At 30.2% G+C, this 21,403-nt stretch overlaps 1 protein-coding gene across 1 annotated transcript; it reads left to right on the top strand.

Annotated features, from left to right (window-relative positions):
* The first annotated feature begins 2,593 nt into the window (after positions 1–2,593).
* Positions 2,594–18,615, top strand: LOC113388467 (probable serine/threonine-protein kinase DDB_G0268078). The gene is made up of 10 exons (XM_026625842.1): positions 2,594–2,749; positions 5,222–5,389; positions 5,615–5,781; positions 10,231–10,402; positions 10,521–10,696; positions 10,759–11,166; positions 13,154–13,291; positions 13,351–13,578; positions 15,376–15,665; positions 18,527–18,615. Exons 1-10 carry the CDS (start codon positions 2,594–2,596, stop codon positions 18,613–18,615), a joined length of 1,992 nt encoding a protein of 663 aa, XP_026481627.1.
* Positions 18,616–21,403: the final 2,788 nt, after the last annotated feature.

The raw sequence follows: 21,403 nt of genomic DNA, 5'->3' as shown, positions 1-21,403 counted from the left end.
AAGTATACATTTGTTAACATTCCTATGGGTTCCGTACCAATGCTTATGCGTTAGACAGCGACGCGGCGCTTACGCGCTTCGATATTTAGTCTCTATGCATTAAAGCAGTACGATTGCTTTGAAAAAAAGTTCAGAATTTACAAAATATTTCAAAACAAATTTTTCAACAAAAAGTAAGTTTTTGTCAAAAATTTATATAGTTCCTCGAAAATCTATTTTTTTCAGAGTAAATTTTTTTCAAAAATGTTAATCTTTTCAAAAAAAATAATAATTTTTGGTACGGGAAGTTCCAGCAATTTGCCTTAAGGCACGATGCCATGCGCCCAACTAGTTTTGAAATATTTTGGAAATTCTGAACTTCTTTTCAAAGCAATCGCACTGCTTTAACTGCATAAGGACGAAATATCAAAGTGCGTAAGCGCCGCGTCGCCGTCTAACGCGTAAACATTGGTACGGAACTCATAGTAATGTAAACAAAATTTATACTTATTGTTAAAATCTCCATAAAATATCTGATAATTTGATGTGCATATGTCTAATGTTCATTTTTGACCGCCAAATGGCTCATTTTTTTACTTTTTCCTTCATATCTCTAAAGTCGTATGACCTCCCTTTCCAAAAATTTGAACAGTTCTTCATTTAGTCAATACAAATGAAATGTTTTTTGAATTATTCAAATCGGACGCTCCGTTCTCTTAAAAACTGAATTACCGTTTTTTGCACCATTTGCCCCATATCTTAGAAACGGCTAGACCTGCCTTCGCCAAAAACTAAAAGCACGTCTCCTTATCAATACGAATAGAATGTTTTTTGAATTATTCAAATCGGTTGATCCGTGTTCCCGAAATCGTCGACGAAAATTTGTATCCGCACATACATACACACACGCACATACATACATACACACACACACACATACATCAATTTTCTCCAAGGTATGCCAACATATTCAGAAACCTCTGAAACGTAAAGATATATAAAAATTTTCATTTTCGATTTTTTTGCGATTACTATAACTTGCCCTACGGGAAGTTAATAAATACGAATGATTGATAGGAAGATACACTATATAGGAAATTATAACGTGCCGATTGTATATTTTGTTTAAAAATCATTGGTAACGAATTAGATATGAGGACAATGCACGTGGACGACTAAAAATTTTTATAAATGGTTTCCATTCATTAGGTCATATATAATATATGAACAATGTATTTAAATGAATCCCGGTATTGGTATCATATGCCCTTTGTAAGTTTGAGCACTTTTTCAACGGAAAACACATATGTCCTCATATATGAGGACTAGCAATCCATGTAGCGTAAAGCCTATAAAAAATATACAAAAACCGGTCAAAAATTATTTCTGACATTTATGTGATCGATATTTATTTGGATTTATCGATGTTACCGAAAATACTTCTTAACACAGTTTTGAAACAAATATCACCAATTGTCTAATTTGATAACTGGAAATTACCAAAAATAATTATTATTAAAAATGTAACAATAAATAAATATACAGATGCAATGGAGCGCCAAAAAACATGAAAAATTTAAAAAATCCCTTAACATGTGTCAATAATTAACTTCCCGTAGGGCAAGTTATAGTAATCGCAAAAAAATCGAAAATGAAAATTTTTATATATCTTTACGTTTCAGAGGTTTCTGAACATTTTGGCATACCTTAGAAAAAATGGATGTATGTGTGTGTGTGTGTGTGTGTGTGTATGTATGTATGTATGTACGTGTGTGTATGTATGTGCGGATACAAATTTTCGTCGACGATTTCGGGAACACGGGTCAACGGATTTGAATAATTCAAAAAACATTCGATTCGTATTGATAAGGAGACGTGCTGATTAGTTTTTGGCGAAGGCAGGTCTAGCCGTTCCGAAGATACGGGGCAAAAAGTGCCAAAAACGGTAACTCAGTTTTTAAGAGAACGGAGCGTCCGATTTAAATAATTCAAAAAACTTTTCACTTGTATTGACATGATGAAGAATCGATAAAATTTTCATAAAGGTAGGTCTAGCGGTTTCGGAGATATGGAGGAAAAAGTAAAAAAATGAGCCATTTGGCGGTCAAAAATGATCATTAGACATATGCTCATCAAATTATCAGATATTTTATAGAGATTTTAACAATAAGTATGAATTTGGTTTACAGTCCTATGGGTTCCGTACCAATGCTTAGGCGTTAGACAGCGACGCGGCGCTTACGCGCTTTATATTTTGTCCCTATGCAGTTAAAGCAGTACGATTGATTTGAAAAGAAAGTTCAGATCTTCCACAATATGTCAAAATAAAAAAAAAATTTTTCAAAAAAAAAAAAAAAACAAAAAAAAAATTAAAAAAAAATTTTTTTAAAAAAAAAAATTTTTTTCAAAAAATAGTAATTTTTTGTCCAATTTATAGTTTCTCAAAATCTTATTTTTTCAAAGTAATTTTTTTTTCAAAAATGTTAATCGTTTTTGTAAATTATAATTTTTGGTACGGGAAGTTCCAGCAATTTGCCTCAAGGCACGATGCCTTAATTGCCTTAAGACAGAATTCCACTTACAGCTAGTTTTGGTATTTTTTTTGCAGTACAAGATGAACCGCTACGTGACCTTAGGCCAATTGGGCGACGGGACCTATGGGTCTGTGGTTTTGGGCCAAAGAAAGGACACCGGCGAAAGGGTGGCCATCAAGAGGATGAAGAGGAAATATTATTCCTGGGAAGAGGCCATGAACTTGAGAGAAGTCAAGGTAATATCATACACCATACACTACTTGTCCTCATATGTTTTCCATTTTTTAAAGTGTCAAAAGATAGAATAGGACTGTGACGTCACTTAGTAAACGAGCGTTGCCGACAATCGGGAAACACTCCCGATTATATAAATGTCATATGTCATGTGCTTAAACAAAAAGTAAATGTTTTTGCTCGATCTGCATAAACAATAGTGGATATTGCATATTATATTATATATAATACATTAATCTTATATATAAAAATGGAGCTCTCAATCAAATGATTCGGTAAAACTCGAAAATGGCTAAACCGATTTGGCCAGTCTTAGTCTTGAAAAATTCCTGTTAATCAGTAGGTTGTCGAAAAGGTGAGATATTATTTCAAAATCGCGTACAAACTTTACATTTTCAATTTGAACATTTTTGTAGAAGCGTAATTTGAATAAAACAATGGACGGTGGCTCATACGTCAAATGTCAAACGTTTTCGACAGATGATGTTCAATTACGTTTAATAGGATGTTTTACGTTAATATTATTTAACTATGATTAAATTGTAGTATGTAGTTTTGTTTGTAGTTATATTTATATACGTTAGTAAACGTTTTGGCGTAAACAAATTGACGGCTTAAAATATATTTTTAAAGTATAAAGCTTTGTAATACAGTTATGAAATTATAGTATGTTATTTCTTAATATGTGTACTAAATTATGAAAATATAAAATCAAATATGTTTCTAACAGAAGAAACTAAAAAATTGCAATGCACACGTGCATACTCTATTTTTATTAGTTGCGAATCGACGTTTGGATATGATATGAGAAGTACTTTTGAAAAATGTTTTAAAAACATACAATATTATACTAGAGCTATAAAATTTTAGTACCTAATATATGTACTTAATTATAAAAATATAAAATCAAATATGTTTCTAACAAAAAAAGCTATGAATGTGCAATTTTGTAAACAAATGCACTCTTGCATATCTAGTTTCCAATAGTTGCAAATCCACGGTTTGATGAGTATTTTGAAAAATATTTAAAAATATAAAACTTTATACTGGAGTTACAAAATTGTAGTATATTATTTCTTATTATGTGTACTAAATTATAAAAATATAAAATCACATATGTTTCTTACAAAAACAGCTATAAATTTGCAATTCAGTAAAATCATGTAATAGGGCCGCAAGTGTTACTAGAAACTCAAAATACAAACTTTTTTGAAATCTTATTATGAAAACGCACTTTTTGGCATATTTTTCTCAAACACGGTGCTCTAAAAGATTTTATTTGTATAATTATATACTCATTGGTACTTATAAAACATTTTCTAGGTTATATTATTTTTTATTTATGTTCTTTAAATTCAGAATCTAAATTTGGTATTGATCAAAGGGACATTTTGTCGAATAACATTTACCCAGAATTTATTGAAGAATATATAGTAATATATGCAAGTCCGGGGTTAAAAAAGTCCACCACCGATGTTTCAAAAATCAGTAAAGATAAGCATTGTTTAACAACAATATTTGAAAGTAGAGGGAAAAATATGTATAACCAGCTATACCCTTGACTCTCATGACTTTGCTATCGGGAGATAAACGGTAATCTTTGAAAATACATAATAAAAGTATTTTCTTCCGTTGGTAGTTTTTTAGCATTAGTTAAAAATGTAATTATTTTGTAAAACACAAACAAATTTTTGAAAGATAGCAAAAAATCACATTTCTACAATGAAGAAGTAGCTGGCAGTTTTACTGAACGTAGTCAGATAATTGTTCGTTTGAAATGTGTTATTGGTGTGATATAATTGCGTTATGGTTTTCACAATATAGTTTATATTTGCTCAAAGTCAAATTGGACCTTTAATGAATGTTACTTGAAAATTTTCAAAAAGCAGGTCAAAGAAGAAATACTTAATTCATTTTCTATCTCTCCTCGCAGAAATAAGAAAATTTTGTATAAGCTCAGTGGTATCATTTACAATTATACACAAAATCCAGAATCTGAAAAACTTAAAACGTAATCAATAAGTGTATTGACAAAATATAGACAAACTATTGGGATTTATTGTTTTGATAATACCTCATTGTATATAGCATTCAAACAACACTTAATCCTTATACACTTAAAGTATTAATATTTTTGATTCTCTAGAAAGTGTTTAGAATATACCTTACTTAGCAAAACAACGTTTGCCGGGTCAGCTAGTATAAAAAAGATTTTAACATGTGGATTCGTATTTATGTACATTATTAATATCATTTCTTGCAAAATTAGCAGCCATCACAATTGCCATTATATTATTAAAATGCAACATATGACATATGATATTTAATCAATCGAGAGAGTCCGCGATTGTCGGCAATGTTCGCTCAGACATGTGACGTCACACAGTTCGTTCTAAGTTTGAGCACTTATTTTGCGCCTGATTAGCAGTCCATGTAGTGTAAATCCATAATCAATTATCTTCTTTCTATTTTAGTCCCTTAAAAAATTATCACATGCAAATGTGGTGAAACTGAAGGAAGTAATTCGAGAAAACGATGTCCTTTACTTCGTCTTTGAATATATGAAAGAAAATTTATATCAACTTATAAAAGATCGGGACAAACATTTTCCTGAACACGTCATCAGGGATATGATGATGCAGGTAATAAAATAATAGTAAAAAATCTGTTTACATACACACACACATACTTTTTCCAAATTTGATCTCATTCGATTCAGAATGGCTTGAAACGTCAAAAAAACATAAAATCAGCGAATCGAATTTTTTTATTAAAACATAAACTTCTCCTTCGGGAAGTTAAAAAGTAAAAATGTATGTTACTCGTATTATCCTTTATTAATTGGTTCATTTTTTTTTCTACCAAAGGTTCTACAAGGTTTGGCATTCATGCACAGGCACGGATTTTTTCATAGAGACATGAAACCAGAGAATTTGCTTTGTATGGGCCCAGAATTGATTAAAATCGCTGATTTTGGCCTGGCCAGAGAAATACGGTCCAGGCCTCCTTATACTGATTATGTGTCGACAAGATGGTAAGAAAATAAAATACTAAATAACCAACTTTTCTTTAGTGTAACCTCAAAACTTTTTTACTGTGCTCCAATTTGCATGAAATTTTTCATTTCTCAGTGGTGTTTTTTTTTTATTTTTCCAAAATAACGTCGGATATCGATAGAAGAACTAATTATAAGAAAAAAATGTTCTATAAAGTTTTTCAAGAAAACAAATACTTTTCAAGTTACTGGCTACTAAAAATTTGTTTCTTTCGGCGTTTTTCATCGTTTTTTCGCAAATATCTCCAAAAATATACATTTTAACAAAAATCATGTAATGAACAAAATAATGCCAATTAAAATCTTTGTGAGATGGTAAGAAGATAATGTACTAAATAACCAACTTTCCTTTAAAATAAATCATTCTAACCCAAAACCATATCAAAAAACTCGGTGTATAGTCTTTGTGTGGTGAAAAAACATATTTTTCTGGTGTACAAAGTTCTTATACTCCAGTAAAAGGAGCGTTTTGTTTCTGAATTTTTTTACTGTGCTCAAATTTGCATGAAATTTTGGAATTAGGTTCATTTTACTCTCAAAATAATTTAGACTCCTTTGCCACTTCCCGAGGGGATGACATCCATTCTCAGTGGCGCAATTTTATTTTTTTCAAAATAACGTCAGATATCGATAGAGGAACTAATTATAAGAAAAAATGTTTCATAAAGTTTTTCAAATAAACAAATATTTTTACGGCTACTGAAAATTCGTTTCTTTCTCGTGTTTTTCATCGTTTATTTGCAAATATTAGGTTGTCAAATATCTCCCTTCCGCCTTTTTGTATTATAAACCAAGAGCAAAAAAGCGGAAGGGAGATATTTGACAACCTAATATCTACAAAAATATACATTTTAACAAAAATCATGTAATGAACGAAATAATGTCAATTAAAATCTTTAATTATTTCCTTTCCCATTCATTTTATCTTATCCATTCTAATTCAAAACCATATAAAAAACTCTGGGTATAGTCTTTGTGTCGACCTGATGGTAAAACGACATATTTTTCTATAACTCTTTCAATTCTAATTTTATCTCAGTTTGTAATATACCATTTTTAAAGGTAATTAAAAGGGCTACAACTTTCTCTATTATAAATTTTACCGTAACTCGTCTTATTTTGAAACGGCAAAGGGTTGAAGGGCTCGAAAGAAAATCTGGTTGGACAGCCGCGCACTCTTTAAGCAATCATAACTCTAACAATATTTTTGTAACAGAAAAAAATTAAAAAGCAATAATTAGTCAGAAAAAGACTAATATTTTCAACCGAGTATAGTATTTTCTGATACATTTACTTTACAATAAAATAATTTTCAAACCCTTGAAAATTCTACAACCCTTGCGAATAACCTAACAATACTTTTTGGTATGACTTAAAAAGATTTAAGTATAAAGTAAATTATTTATTATCTTTTTATCTTAATTATCGAATTCTTAGCTTTATTTTAACCTTCAAAAACAACCCCTTGAAGAAAATTTGTTTAGAATAATTGTTCTAAAAATGAAAAAAAATCAGTATCAGGTGCTATATCAAATTCTCAAAAATAATTATGTTTCGACAAGATGGTAAGAAGATAAAAAAATAATAAACAAATATGCAGCATTTTCTTTGTCAAGTATCCAGTAAAGTTTTTCCTTTTACCATCCATTTGATTACTTATTAGTTAATTTTATCTTCTCCAGCATCATGATAGTAGTTGCATTATTCCTTAAAATTGTGTATATATATATATATATATATATATATATGATAAAAATTATTTCTTGGGCATCCATCCAATAATTAAAAAAACAGTTTTAATGCAAAATGTTTTAATTAAGAGAACATACGTTTCGGGTCCAGATTTGACCCATCTTCAGTGCATACAAATAAATTTAAAAAAAAATAACACAAAGAACAATCCAAAATAGCAACGAAAAAAATAAGTATAAAATAAAAAATTGAAAAAACATCAAACACGTAACTCTGTCTCCAAACTAACAAGATGTGCTTTTGGAATAAGCTTTTTTATAATAAAACATATTATTTATTTTAATTTTTACAATTTTCAAAAATTTTCATAACTTGATGTTTTTTCAATTTTTTATTTCATGCTTATTTTTTTCGTTGCAATTTTGTGTTGTTCTTTGTGTTATTTTTTTTAAATTTATTTGTATGCACTGAAGATGGGTCAAATCTGGACCCGAAACGTATGTTCTCTTAATTAAAACATTTTGCATTAAAACTGTTTTTTTAATTATTGGATGGATGCCCAAGAAACAATTTTTATCATATCATTTCACCATCTGAAGAAAAACCTCTCGCTTTATATATATATATATATATATATATATATATATATATATATATACGTATATATATATATATATATATATATATATATATATATATGTACCATTTATTACTGTCCTACTAATATTACCCTTTAATAAATAAATAAATATCAATAAAACTTGAAAGTATGACACATGTTATATACTCTTGATTTATTAATCAGCGATATTTCGGATTAATTTATTTAGTTACACTTGAAAATATATCAAATTACACGAACGATTATTGAAATAAATTTTTAAAAATACTGTAATTTCAATCAAGCTAAAATATAAACTATAAAAAATAATAAAATGATTAAATTACATTTTATAATAAAATATTTTACACTAAATAATACGTCACATCGTCATTTTCATTTCGACGATTAATTAAATATCGGAAAGTTTACTTTGCATATTATTATTTTTATATATTTATTTGAAATGATATATTAATTATTTTTCTTGCCATTGCAATCACTGATTAATTTTAATTCGACCAACAAAGGAATTAACGGTTTAGTTATTGAGTTTCTATAGAATAACCAGATTAATAGCATTTGTATGAATTTCGGACAAGGCATCAGGTAATAAAAGGATTAGTGCATTGAATGCAATGTTAATCTTTTTTTAAAAAATTGGCTTGAACACTGTTATTGCATCTAATAAAGCAATTTAAAAAATATTAATGAATACTATACTTTATTCCTGGCGTAATAATATATTAGGTTGTCAAATATCTCCCTTCCGCTTTTTTGCTATTGGTTTATAATGCAAAAAGGCGGAAGGGAGATATTTGACAACCTATATATGTGCGTTTACGTTCATTATTGCGTAAATATTTTAAACAAATTGTAAACTGATAACTGGAGTTTTTTTCAAATGTTTTAAAATTCATAAAATTTATATAAATATTTCGAAAAACTTTAGAATATTTGATAATTTTTTTATCAAATTTTTAAATTTATTAAAGAAAAATTTTACATTATAAATATATTGAAGTATTTATTTTTTATAAATGAAAAAAATGACAAAAAAACATAAAAGCATTTTTTTTCGAAACCTGCCTTCCCCCAAAACTAATAATTTCTTCCCATCGCCAACAAAAGCAAAATGTTAATTAATGTTTATTCTCATCATCCGATTAGAATAATTCGCTTACTCAAAAACGACATGATCATTTTTTGCACCCTCTGCTTCAACAAACTCGTACTAAAATGACAGCGCGACCGCGCTTCGTACCCGTTTTAGAGACAAAATATCAATTCGCTATAGCGCGCGTAGCATTAAAACAATATAATATTTGTATTTATTATTAAAATTCATATAAAATATCTGATACTCTGATGTGCATATGTCTAATGTTCATTTTTGACTGCCAAATGGCTCATTTTTTTACTTTTTCCTCCATATCTCCGAAACCGCTAGACCTGTCTTTTAAAAAATTTAAACAGTTCTTCATTTAGTCAATACAAATAAAATGTTTTTTGAATTATTCAAATCGGACGATGATAAAAACTGAGTTACCGTTTTTGGCACTTTTTGCCCCGTATCTTCGGAACGGCTAGACCTGCCTTCGCCAAAAACTAATCCGCACGTCTCCTTATCAATACGAATCGAATGTTTTTTAAATTATTCAAATTGCTTCATCCGTGTTCCCGAAATCGTCGACGAAAATTTGTATCCGCACACACATACATACACGCACGCACACACACACACACACATTTATTTTTTTTAAAGTATGCCAAAATGTTCAGAAACCTTCAAAACGTCGAGAAAAGTGAAAATTTTCATTTTCGATTTTTTTGCGATTTCTATAACTTACCCTACGGGAAGTTAATAATTTTTAAATATGTAATCATAAATATTAAATGTTTTTATTCAAGGGATGAAAAATTATAGTTATGATAGTTATTTTTGAAAATTTGATATAACATTCAAACCATTAACTTTTTTAATTTTAGAATAATGTTTTTGAAACAATTTTTTATCAAAGAATTGTTTCTAAGGGTCAAAAAGGATTAAAAATTCTATCATCTGTCCTCCTGTCCTAAAAACTGTTAAGTTGATGTCTTATTTCAATAAACACTATTTTTTCTCATTTTTTTAGGTATCGTGCACCAGAAGTTCTACTCCATTCTACGACCTACAATAGTGCAATAGATTTATGGGCAGTGGGTTGCATAATGGCAGAGTTGTACACTTTTAGACCACTGTTTCCTGGTAATAGTGAAGTTGATGAAATTTATAAAATTTGTGCTGTTCTTGGAACCCCGGAAAAGGTAAGAAGAGGATAGAAATCAGTATCTTACAGAATCTACAAAATGTTTTCAAAAAACCATTATGGTTTTTGAAACTGATCTATTTCTAATAATCGATGACTGATTTTTTTCTATTTAGGCTGATTGGCCAGAAGGCCACATATTAGCATCAGCAATGCACTTTCGGTTCCCTGTATTCCCAAGAGTTCCCCTATCAAGTGTAGTTCCAGGAGCAGGAAACCAAGGGCTAAGATTAATGGAAGATTTGCTAATGTGGAATCCTGCCAAAAGGCCGACTGCTTTGCAATCACTCAGGTACAACTTCAAAAACAAATCCTGCCTTAGGACCAATAATCATCAATCGTTTTTTTCCCTAGGTATCCATACTTCCAAGGAGCCACCAAACCCATAAACCACGGCCTGGTGGTCAAACCAAAACCCCTAATTCAACAGCAACAATTGCCGCCCTTGGAACCAAAGGACATTTCACCGGATACAACAATAAACAATAACATATCGAGTAATCTGGTGCAAGTGAACAACGATACAACCACAAATTCTTCATCGGCAATTTTGAATCAAAATCAAAATAGGGTTGACAAGGTTGCGCCCTTGAATATAACAGGCATCAGCACGAATAGTTTTCTAAATATCAGTTTGGATAGTTTGGGAAGCACTATTAATATTTCCAATGGAGGTGTCACAAATGCCAAAATAAATGGAGTCACTTTTAAGCCGAACAATTTGCAGCAGCAGAATGTTTCGACGTTGTTCGGAGATAATAGGTAAGGGTAAGGGTAATAGATAAATGCAAAAATTGTGTTTGGGGTTAAAATTCATTTTGGCTTAGGGTTGCATGAAATTGAGATTACCCACAAAAATTGTTTACTCAGACAGCAAAATTTTAAACGTTTATTTGGGTAATTCTAAGCTATCTTATACTTATTTCTTTGTACTGAAAATGTCTATCTAGTTGCCGTATTTTACATAAAAACAAGTCCGGGAGAATGTTCGAGGATTCTGTTATCATAACATTCTTCCTTGCTTGTTTATATGTAAAATACGCCTGACCGCACGGCAAATGGATAAACATTTTCATAATTTTCAATACCAAGAACAAGCATAATAAGAGAGCGTTGCCATGGCAACGCTATGTTATTAACTCTGTTACGGCAGAATTGCCCCAAATCAATTCAAAATGTTAAGAAAAGGGACTCTACTGACGAGCAAACTATATAACTCCATAGATATTAAGAAAATGACTTTACTGACGAGTGCACAGAAAAAGAAATGATCAATATTTTAAAAAGGGACTCTACTGACGAGAAAACTTAAGAGAAGGGACTCTACTGAGGGGCAAACTGAAGAAAATTTGATCAATATTCAAAAAAAGGGACTGTACTGACTAGCAAATGGAAACAAAATTAACAATTTTAAGAGAAGAGACTCTACTGACGAGCAAACTGGTAGAAATTCAATACCAAAATAAAGGGACTCTACTGACAAGCAAATTGAGAAAAAAAACTCTACTTTCGAGCAAATTGCAGAAAAATTGATCAATGTTAAAAAAGGGACTCTACTGACAAGCAAACTGAAGGATATTATCAATGTTAAGAAAAGGGACTCTACTGACGAGCAAACTGAAGAAAATTTGATCAATGTTAAGAAAAGGGACTCTACTGACGGGCAAATTGAAGAAAAATGGATCAATATTTTAAAAGGGACTCTACCGAAGAGTAAATTAAAAAATGTTAAGAAAAAGGACTCTACTGACGAGCAAATTCAAGAAAAAATGGATCAATATTTTAAAAAGGGACTCTACTGATGAAAAAACTTAAGAGAAGGGACTCTACTGACAAGCAAATTGTCTGATATTATCAATGATACCAAAAGGGACTCTACTGACGAACAAACAGAAAAATAGTGTCAATAACAAGAAAAGGGACTCTACTGACGAGCAAACTGAAAAATGTTAAGAAAAGGGACTCTACTGACGAGCAAATTCAAGAAAAATGGATCAATATTTTGAAAAGGGACTCTACTGATGAGAAAACTGAAAAATGTTAAGAAAAGGGACTCTACTGACAAGCAAATTCAAGAAAAATAGTGTTAATGAGAAGAAAAGGGACTCTATTGACGAACAAACTGAAGGATATTATCAATGTTAACAAAAGGAAAGTCAATTATTTTCAAAAATATTAAAAATCTCAAAAATCGTTTTTTTCGGAGTTCTAAAAGAAAATTGAAGCTTATTTAAAAAAAATATTTTTGGTGCCGGAAGTTCTAGCAATTTGTCTTAAAGCACGATAAAAAATATTTCGAAGTATAAAAAAATCTAATTTTTTTTTCAAAAATGATAAAAATCTCAAAAATCGTTTTTTTCGGAGTTCTAAAAAAAAATAGAATCTTTTTTAAAAAAATATTTTTTGTGCGAGAAGTTCTAGCAATTTGTCTTAAAGCACGATGAAAAAATGTTTCAAAGTGTGAAAAAATCTATTTTTTTCGAAGAAACCGCACAAATGTCAAAAAAACGATATTAAATAACAGGATGTTTTTGACTCAGCTTTATAACATACGATTGACGTTGTAGATTATGTATAAAACGCTTGAATGCACAGCAAATAAATGACATTTTGACAGTATTCAGTCTGAAAGAAGATTTGATTTATACACTTTGTAGTATCATATCAACTACCCTCACCATTTATTTCTGGAACATCCACAATTTTAACACGTTTCACAATTAATACATCATCATCTATTTATTTGTAGGCAACAAAAATCACTGTACACTGAAAAATCGAATCAAATCGCACAAAAGCATCACAAACCACAAGCTTTGATCAAATGGGGATTTAAGGATCCAGGAACCATCAACGAGGAAGATGATCCTTTGGATTCGATATTAGGGTAAATTATTTTAACCAAAATTTGTTTCGTTATATTACTATTTTTTTTTTTGTCCCCAGGACTAAGATATCAGCTCCCCTGCAAATAGATCCTCTACCAGCCAGACAACAGAGTTATAGGGATAATGAGAATGTTTTGAACAAATTGGGGTCCTTAAAAGGTAACAATCCCTACAAAAACAATACTTCGTATGGTATCCAAGATATTTTGCAACCCTTTACTTTGTCTGGAGTCGTCAGCAGTAGGCCTAGAGTTAGTGCAAAGCAGCAGTATTTGTCTAGTTCCAGGTAAATATTAAAAATAAATACATCAAATACCTATTTTGAAGAACTTCATGTAATTAAAATTAACCGTTGCAACCAAAAATTGAAGCCATACTTTTATATTTGTTTTATTTATCAAGCGCTGCAGCCATAAAGTGTTTTTCTGGTATTTAATAGGTTCGTTTGGTGCACTTTTTCACGTTTTGCGTTATTTCTTTAAAATTTTCTTTCAATACATAGTTATTATTATATATCATTGAAAAGCTAATAAAATTGTCTAGAAACGTGTATTTACCAATTGTTATAGTTTAGAACAAAATCATATTGAAAACAATGGTCAAACATAAAAAGTGCCAGTTAGATTATTTGTTGGTATTTAATAGATACGTTGGTTGCATTTTTGCATGTTTTGCGTTATTTCTTTAAAATTTTCTTTCAATACATAGTTATTATTATATATCATTGAAAAGCTAATAAAATTGTCTAGAAACGTGTATCTAACAATTGTTATAGTTTGGAACAAAATCATATTGAAAACAATGGTCAAACATAAAAAGTGCCAATTAGATTATTTGTTGGTATGCAATAGGGACGTTGGTTGCACTCTTTTACGATTTGCTTTATTTCGCTAAAATTTTGTTCAAGAACATATACATTATTAAATATCACTAGAAAGATAATGAAATTATCTACATATGTGCATATAACTTTTACTATTGTTCCAAACAAAACTAAATAAAATAAAATATTTCTAAACTTTCAAGTGCCATTTTATATTATCAGTTTAATCAGTTTTATATACATAAAATTGTCTAGAAATCCGTATATAACGTTTAAAAACTTTTCGAACAAAATTTAGCATAAAAAATCTGTAATTCTATCGACCCGTATAGAAATCATATCATCGAGAGCGAATGACCCTCACTTGACCTTGCCGTAACAATTTCCGTTGCATTTGTAAATTTAGCATAAAAATCTGTAAAGTTGAGACTGTAGTTAGCCATTGGTGGTCAGTGATTACGTTTTTTATATTTACTTAAATATTCCTAAAAAATTTATTCAACATATATATATATATATATATATATATATATATATATATATATATCGTTATATATCGTTAAAAAGCTAATAAAATTATATACAACGTTGTATATTACACTTTAACACGTTTCGAACAAAATTATTTACAAAATATTTCTAAACTTTCAAGTGCCATTTTATATTATCAGTTTAATCGGTTTTATATACACAAAATTATCTAGAAATCCGTATATAATGTTTAAAAACTTTTCGAACAAAATTTAGCGTAAAAAATCTGTAATTCTATCGACCCGTATTGAAATCATATCATCGATAGCGAATGACCCTCACTTGACCTTGCCGTAACTAATTTACGTTGCATTTGTACGGATTCACACCCATGTCGCGCCTAAAAAAGTTTTACTTCAAACTCATTTTTCCAACCTTCACCATATTGACACGAATGTTTCTTTCAGATATTCTTCCGATCCTGCCATTTTTATTAACTCATGATTTATATCGTTTAATCTTAAAATGTTTTAACATAACACCGATAAATGAACAATATGCTTCACGCTTTCGGTGACGTACGCACGTATAAAGTCAAATCCGACCAATCAGAATCGACCCATATAGAAATCATATCATCGATAGCGAATGACCCTCACTTGACCTTGCCGTAACAATTTCCGTTGCATTTGTACGAATTTACACCCATGTCGCGCCTAAAAAAATTTTGCTTCAAAATATTTTTCCAACCTTTGGCAGTCTCCATATTAATACTATTATTTCTTTAAGGTATATAACAGGCGTCCAGCAAAACAACCAGAAATCTTCTATTGACGAGTATCAAAGCAACAAGCACAAAAACACGAACGATCTCAGCAGCCTTTTCTATCCGAGTCCCAAGAATCCAAAACAGGATCTGGATTATCCGACGATCGACAGTTTGAAAAATATTTTCCATACGAGTGCCAGGGATAAATATTTGAGCCAGAGCAGATATATTGCTGGCGACTCCAATTCGCCACAATATAAAATTAATTTGAACAATCAGCAGAGGAATCGGCTGCAGCCTTTGAATAATGGTAATAATAGACAAATGTTATGGCAAGGCCATGTTATGAAGAACTTTCCATACTAAATATTGACAAAAGACACCGAAAACCTAACCCAGAAAACGCACAAATGTCAAAACAACGATGTTAGATAACAGGGTCTTTCTGACCCAGCTTCATAACATACGCGTAACGTTGCAGTTTATGTGTGAAACGTCACATCGCTCCCCTTTTTTCAATCTGCAACTTTATTGAAGAACGTTTTACTGTGATAATAAGCAAATATATGACATTTTAACAGTATTCAGTAGCATAATGTATGGAAGTTGGAGCGTAACATGGCCTTGCCATAACATTTTTAATGATGGCACACACTTAGAGTCGAAACGTATCAAAAAACATCTAGTTTAGTCTAGTTTATCCATCAGCAGAGGGATAAATAATAGTAAGCAAAAAGATTTTTTATGCAGGCCTCATTTTATTAATAAAAAAAACTATGTTAAGTTTTAAACAAAATGATGATGGCACACATTTGGAGTCGAAACGTATTGATCTGGTAACAATAACTGCCTTTGAAAAATGGTAATAACAGACAAATGTTATGGCAAGGCCATGTTATGAAGAACTTTCCATACTAAATATTAACAAAAGACATCGAAAACCTAACCCAGAAAACGCACAAATGTCAAAACAACGATGTTAGATAACAGGGTCTTTCTGACTCAGCTTCATAACATACGCGTAACGTTGCAGTTTATGTGTAAAACGTCACATCACTCCTCTTTTCTCAATCTGCAACTTTATTGAAGAACTTTTACTGTGATAATAAGCAAATATATGACATTTTAACAGTATTCAGTATGATTCAGTAGCATAATGTATGGAAATTGAAGCGTAACATAGCCTTGCCATAACATTTTTAATGATGGCACACACTTAGAGTCGAAACGTATCAAAAAACATCTAGTTTAGTCTAGTTTATTCATCAGCTGGTGAGGGATAAACAATAGTAAGAAAGGTTTTTTATGCAGGCCTCATTTTATTATTTAAAAAAAAACTACTAAACAAAATGATGATGGCACACATTTGGAGTCGAAACGTATCGATCTGGTAACAATTACTGCCTTTGAGTAATGGTAATAACAGACAAATGTTATGGCAAGGTCATGTTATGAAGAACTTTCCATACTAAATATTAACAAAAGACACCGAAAACCTAACCCAGAAAACGCACAAATGTCAAAAAAATGATCTTACATAACAGGGTCTTTCTGACTCAGCTTCATAACATACGCGTAACGTTGCAGTTTATGTGTAAAACTTCTGCACATCAAATATATGACATTTTAACAGTATTCAGTATGATTCAATAGCATAATGTATGGAAATTGAAGCGTAACATGGCCTTGCCATAACATTCTTAATGATGGCACACACTTAGAGTCAAAACGTACCAAAAAACATCTAGTTTAGTCTAGTTAAAGTTTTTTCATGCAGGTATCTTTTAAAAAAAAAAATCATAATTTACATGGACACTCCTTATTTTTTCCTTTTTGTGTTTTTGGTATGTACGTTCATAAATATTATAAAACATTTTTTCAGTACGTTTCGACCCTAAATGTGTGTCATCACTCAACAACACATACATGAAAATGACTTTTTTAGTTATTCTTTCCTTATTTTTTCCTTTTTTCATTAATTTTTTTTTTTGCAATTTTGATATATATGTCGCTCATAATTATCACGAGAATTGAGTGGGCACGTTTCGACCCTAAATGTGTGCCATCATTCAGCATTTTCAAACAAAATGACTTGATTTACTTATTTTTTTTCTTGTGCATATGTCTAATGAGCATTTTTTTTATTTTTTTTACTAGATCTCCGAAACCGCTAGACCTGCCTTCCAAAAAAATTTGATCAATTCTTCATCTTGTCAATACAAGTGAAATGTTTTTTGAATCATTCAAATCGGATACTTGGTTCTCTCAAAAAATCAATTACCATTTTTGGCACTTTTTGCCTTGTATCTCCGAAACGGCTAGACCTGCCTTTGCCAAAAACTAATCAGCACCTCTCCTTATCAATGGGAATCGAATGGTAAATGAATCATTCTAATCGGTTGATCCGTGTTCCCGAAATCGTCGACGAAAAATTGTATCCGCACACACACACACGTACATACATTTTTTCTAAGGTATACCAAAATGTTCAGAAACCTTTGAAATGTAAAGATAAATGCAAAAATTTTCATTTTCGATTTTTTTGCGATTACTATAACTTACCCTACGGGAAGGTAAAAAAATTCAGTACGTTTCGACTCTAAATGTGTGTCATCATTCAACAACTGAAACAAAAAAATACACATGTAAAAATGATTTTTTTTAAATTTCCCGTAGGGCAAGTTATAGTAATCGCAAAAAAAACGTAAATGAAAATTTTTATATATCTTCACGTTTCAAAGGTTTCTGAACATTTTGGCAAACCTTAGAAAATAATGCATGTGTGTGTGTGCGGAAACAAATTGTCGTCGACGATTTCGAGCGCACGGATCAACCGATTTGAATGGTTTAAAAAACATTCGATTCATATTGATAAGGAAACGTGCCGATTAGTTTTTGGCGAAGGTAGGTCCAGCCGTTACGAAGATACGGAGCACAGAGTGCAGAAAATAGAAATCGAGTTATTGAGAGAACGGAGTATCCGATTTGAATGATTCAAAAAACATTCGATTCGTACTGATAAGGAGACGTGCCGATTAGTTTTTGGCAAAGGCAGGTCCGGCCGTTTCGGAGGCACGGGGCAAAAAGTGCTATTTAAAAAATTATATTTAGAAATGTGTTCATGTGAACATAACCTTATAATATAAATAAAGTGAATAATTTTTTTTTCAGATAAATTATCAATTGGAAATCAATATTTCACAACATCGAACAATCAGCCGAATGGACGAATAGATTGGGCAGCAAAATATTTAAAATAAATAAAATAATTAATATAATATAATATAATAAATATGTATAATGTATGTATCATTCATGTAAATATTGTAAAGCCGAAAACTGTGATAGATTTTTTAAAAAAACCTTATATTATAATATTATTCATTGTTCAATAATAATAATAAACTTATTCATAAATATAACAATAATAGATGTTTGAATTATAAAACCAAATTTTTCTGGGTAAATTCCACAAACAATATTTTTTATTATTTATTTAATCAACGATCCAAATTCTCCTATTAATTATTATTACATGAACGCTAAATAAACGTGACTACAAATTAATTAAATTAGTTTACAGATGTAAAACAAATATTTAACTTACGAGGTTATGTACAGTTGTAGTAAATTTTTACACTTATTCCAACTGATTTTTATACACTAACACAACTCGAAATTATATTAATTAAACAAAATTGTATTAATTAAATTATATATAATGTTTATTCATAATATAAAGGTTTAATTCATTTTCAAAATGATTTTTATTGTGCATTTAAAAGGAATTGACACATGTGGTAATGACTTTTGACAGTACGCACAATGGCGGCATTTAGTAGGAGGTCGTTGATTATGTAAAGGATAAACGGATAGGGATACACGATGTACGATATTAAATTTCAGTATTAATTTTAAAAAATTTCAACTAAATAGTTAATTATAAGTTTTAGCAACTAATAATAGAGTAATTTACTTTTTTAATCAAATTTATATTTCAAAGACTTTGTTAATATAAAAATTTGGAACTAAATATGCATAGACTTGAAGTTTCACAAGGTTAAATTTTTGGTCTATCATTATCTCTAACTTTTTATATATATTTTTTTTATTTAAATTTTTGTTTTAACTGTTAATAAAACATCTAGCAATATTAAATTTAAACTAGTGGTGTATGGCATCGTGCCTCAAGGCAAATTGCTGGAACTTTCCGTACCGTAACGAAATGTTCGAGGAATATTAAATGTTTTCAAATAAATTATTATAAATACTGAAACATTGTCTAATATTTTTTTATGAAAATTATATAAACTAAATGGCAAAGTTAAAATTATTTATTTAAAGTGTATAAGTGAGCTTTAAAACTTTAGCCAGAATTCAAATTAAAATCTGAATTATTTTCTATATACAACAAAAATATAAGAATTTTTAAAATATTTTTTTTACAAAAGCAATTATTTTGTCAACACAAGCAGAAGGATTTTTAAATTATTTAAATAAGATGATTCGTTCTCCAAAAAACTGCCATTTTTGCACATTTAGCTTCAAATCTCCAAAACGGTTGGACCTGCCTTTGCCAAAAACTAATAAGCACGTTTTCCCATCAATAGGAATCAAATGTTTCTTAAACCATTAAAATCGGTTGATCCGTGCGCCCGAAACCGTGAACGTAAAATTGTATCCACACAAAACACACGCACAAAAATCAATCAAGTAATTTATAAGTATAACAAGTTGCTGTAGGGCGTCATAAAATAAAGAAAACTTATATAGATTATTAAATTTTTCACTTTTTTGTTTATAACACATCATTGAAAAACAAGCACATATTTAATATACACACAAAGTTACTAAGAAAAGCGCAGTGGATTATTCCAAACTTTATTATTTTTTATAATTCAAACATTTTTTGCAGAGCTATAATATTTTAATATATTTATCAAGACCTGGCACTCTATTGCCATACCAAGAATCATTTAAATCATCAGAAAGAAACTGCTTGGCCGATTCCTAAATAATATCTTTAGAACAGTTTTTTGAATGATCAAAATTGGTTCAGAATTTTTGGCTAAAACGATGACGGAAAATTTTGCACTTTTTTGCAAATTACAAAGAAACGGCTTAGCCGATCGTCGCACAAAACTGAGAAACGATAGTCCTCATCGAGATACATCAAATGGCTTTTAAACTTTTGAAATCGGTCTAGCCGTTTTTTGAGAAAACGTCGGTGAAAGGTTTAATTTTGACAAATGCCAAAAAACGATATTAAATGTACTGCCACTACTTGTCGTAGGGGCGTAATATTTTAGTATGATCTATAAGAAAAAAATTACGGCAAAAAATCTGTTCACACACACACACACATGCACATCTTTTTTCCTTAAAATTGATCTCATTCGATTTAGAATGCTTCAAAACGTCGAGAAGCATAAACTTCACCTTCGGAAAGTTTAAAAAATATCAATTTTCTCGTTTTAAATTTAAATCCTTAAACGACCAATCACGTCAAAACAATCAAAATGACGTCACGTGCCATTGACGAATCAGAACTCACGAAAGTCAGACGCAACGGCGCAACCAACTTCAGTCATATCGTAGAATTAACATAAACATTTTATACATAAAATCTATGATAAGTACTCACTAAAGAAGTTTTACTTTGAAAACATTCAATAACACCTTACTCATCACCAATAACAATATACTTAAATACAAAATTTCATAAACAAAATAATATTTTATCATTTTATCATTATCCATATCCCCTTTGCATAATCAACGCCCATCTCTAAATCCCAATTAAACTATGATAATTACCTACTAGCAGCGCTTAAAGAAGTTTTACTTCAAAAACACCTTATTCACCACCACTTACAACATACTTCAATCCAATATTTCCAAAATAAAACAATATTTTATCATTTTATCACTATCCATATCCCTTTTGCATAATCAACGACCGTCTAATTCCCAATTCCAACGCGCCACTTATCTATGGCGCCACCATTCCTAGCTGACGTCAGACGTAACGAAGGCAAGTCAAGTCAG

This window comes from Ctenocephalides felis, unplaced genomic scaffold (assembly GCF_003426905.1).
Source record: "Ctenocephalides felis isolate EL2017-DRISC unplaced genomic scaffold, ASM342690v1 CF-g0.4_SCAFFOLD_03572, whole genome shotgun sequence".
NCBI lineage: Eukaryota > Metazoa > Arthropoda > Insecta > Siphonaptera > Pulicidae > Ctenocephalides > Ctenocephalides felis.
The sequence above is the reverse complement of the archived record's forward strand: the minus strand, read 5'-3'. Positions and strand labels throughout refer to the sequence as shown.

What these genes read in the sequence shown, in the direction of transcription:
- LOC113388467 (XM_026625842.1), top strand. Translation starts at nt 2,594, where the DNA reads ATGAACCGCTACGTGACCTTAGGCCAATTGGGCGACGGGACCTATGGG. An exon ending in TCAGGGATATGATGATGCAG is followed by an intron (nt 5,390 to 5,614) that starts GTAATAAAATAA and finishes TTTCTACCAAAG; the next exon opens with GTTCTACAAGGTTTGGCATT. An exon ending in CAGTATTTGTCTAGTTCCAG is followed by an intron (nt 13,579 to 15,375) that starts GTAAATATTAAA and finishes TATTTCTTTAAG; the next exon opens with GTATATAACAGGCGTCCAGC.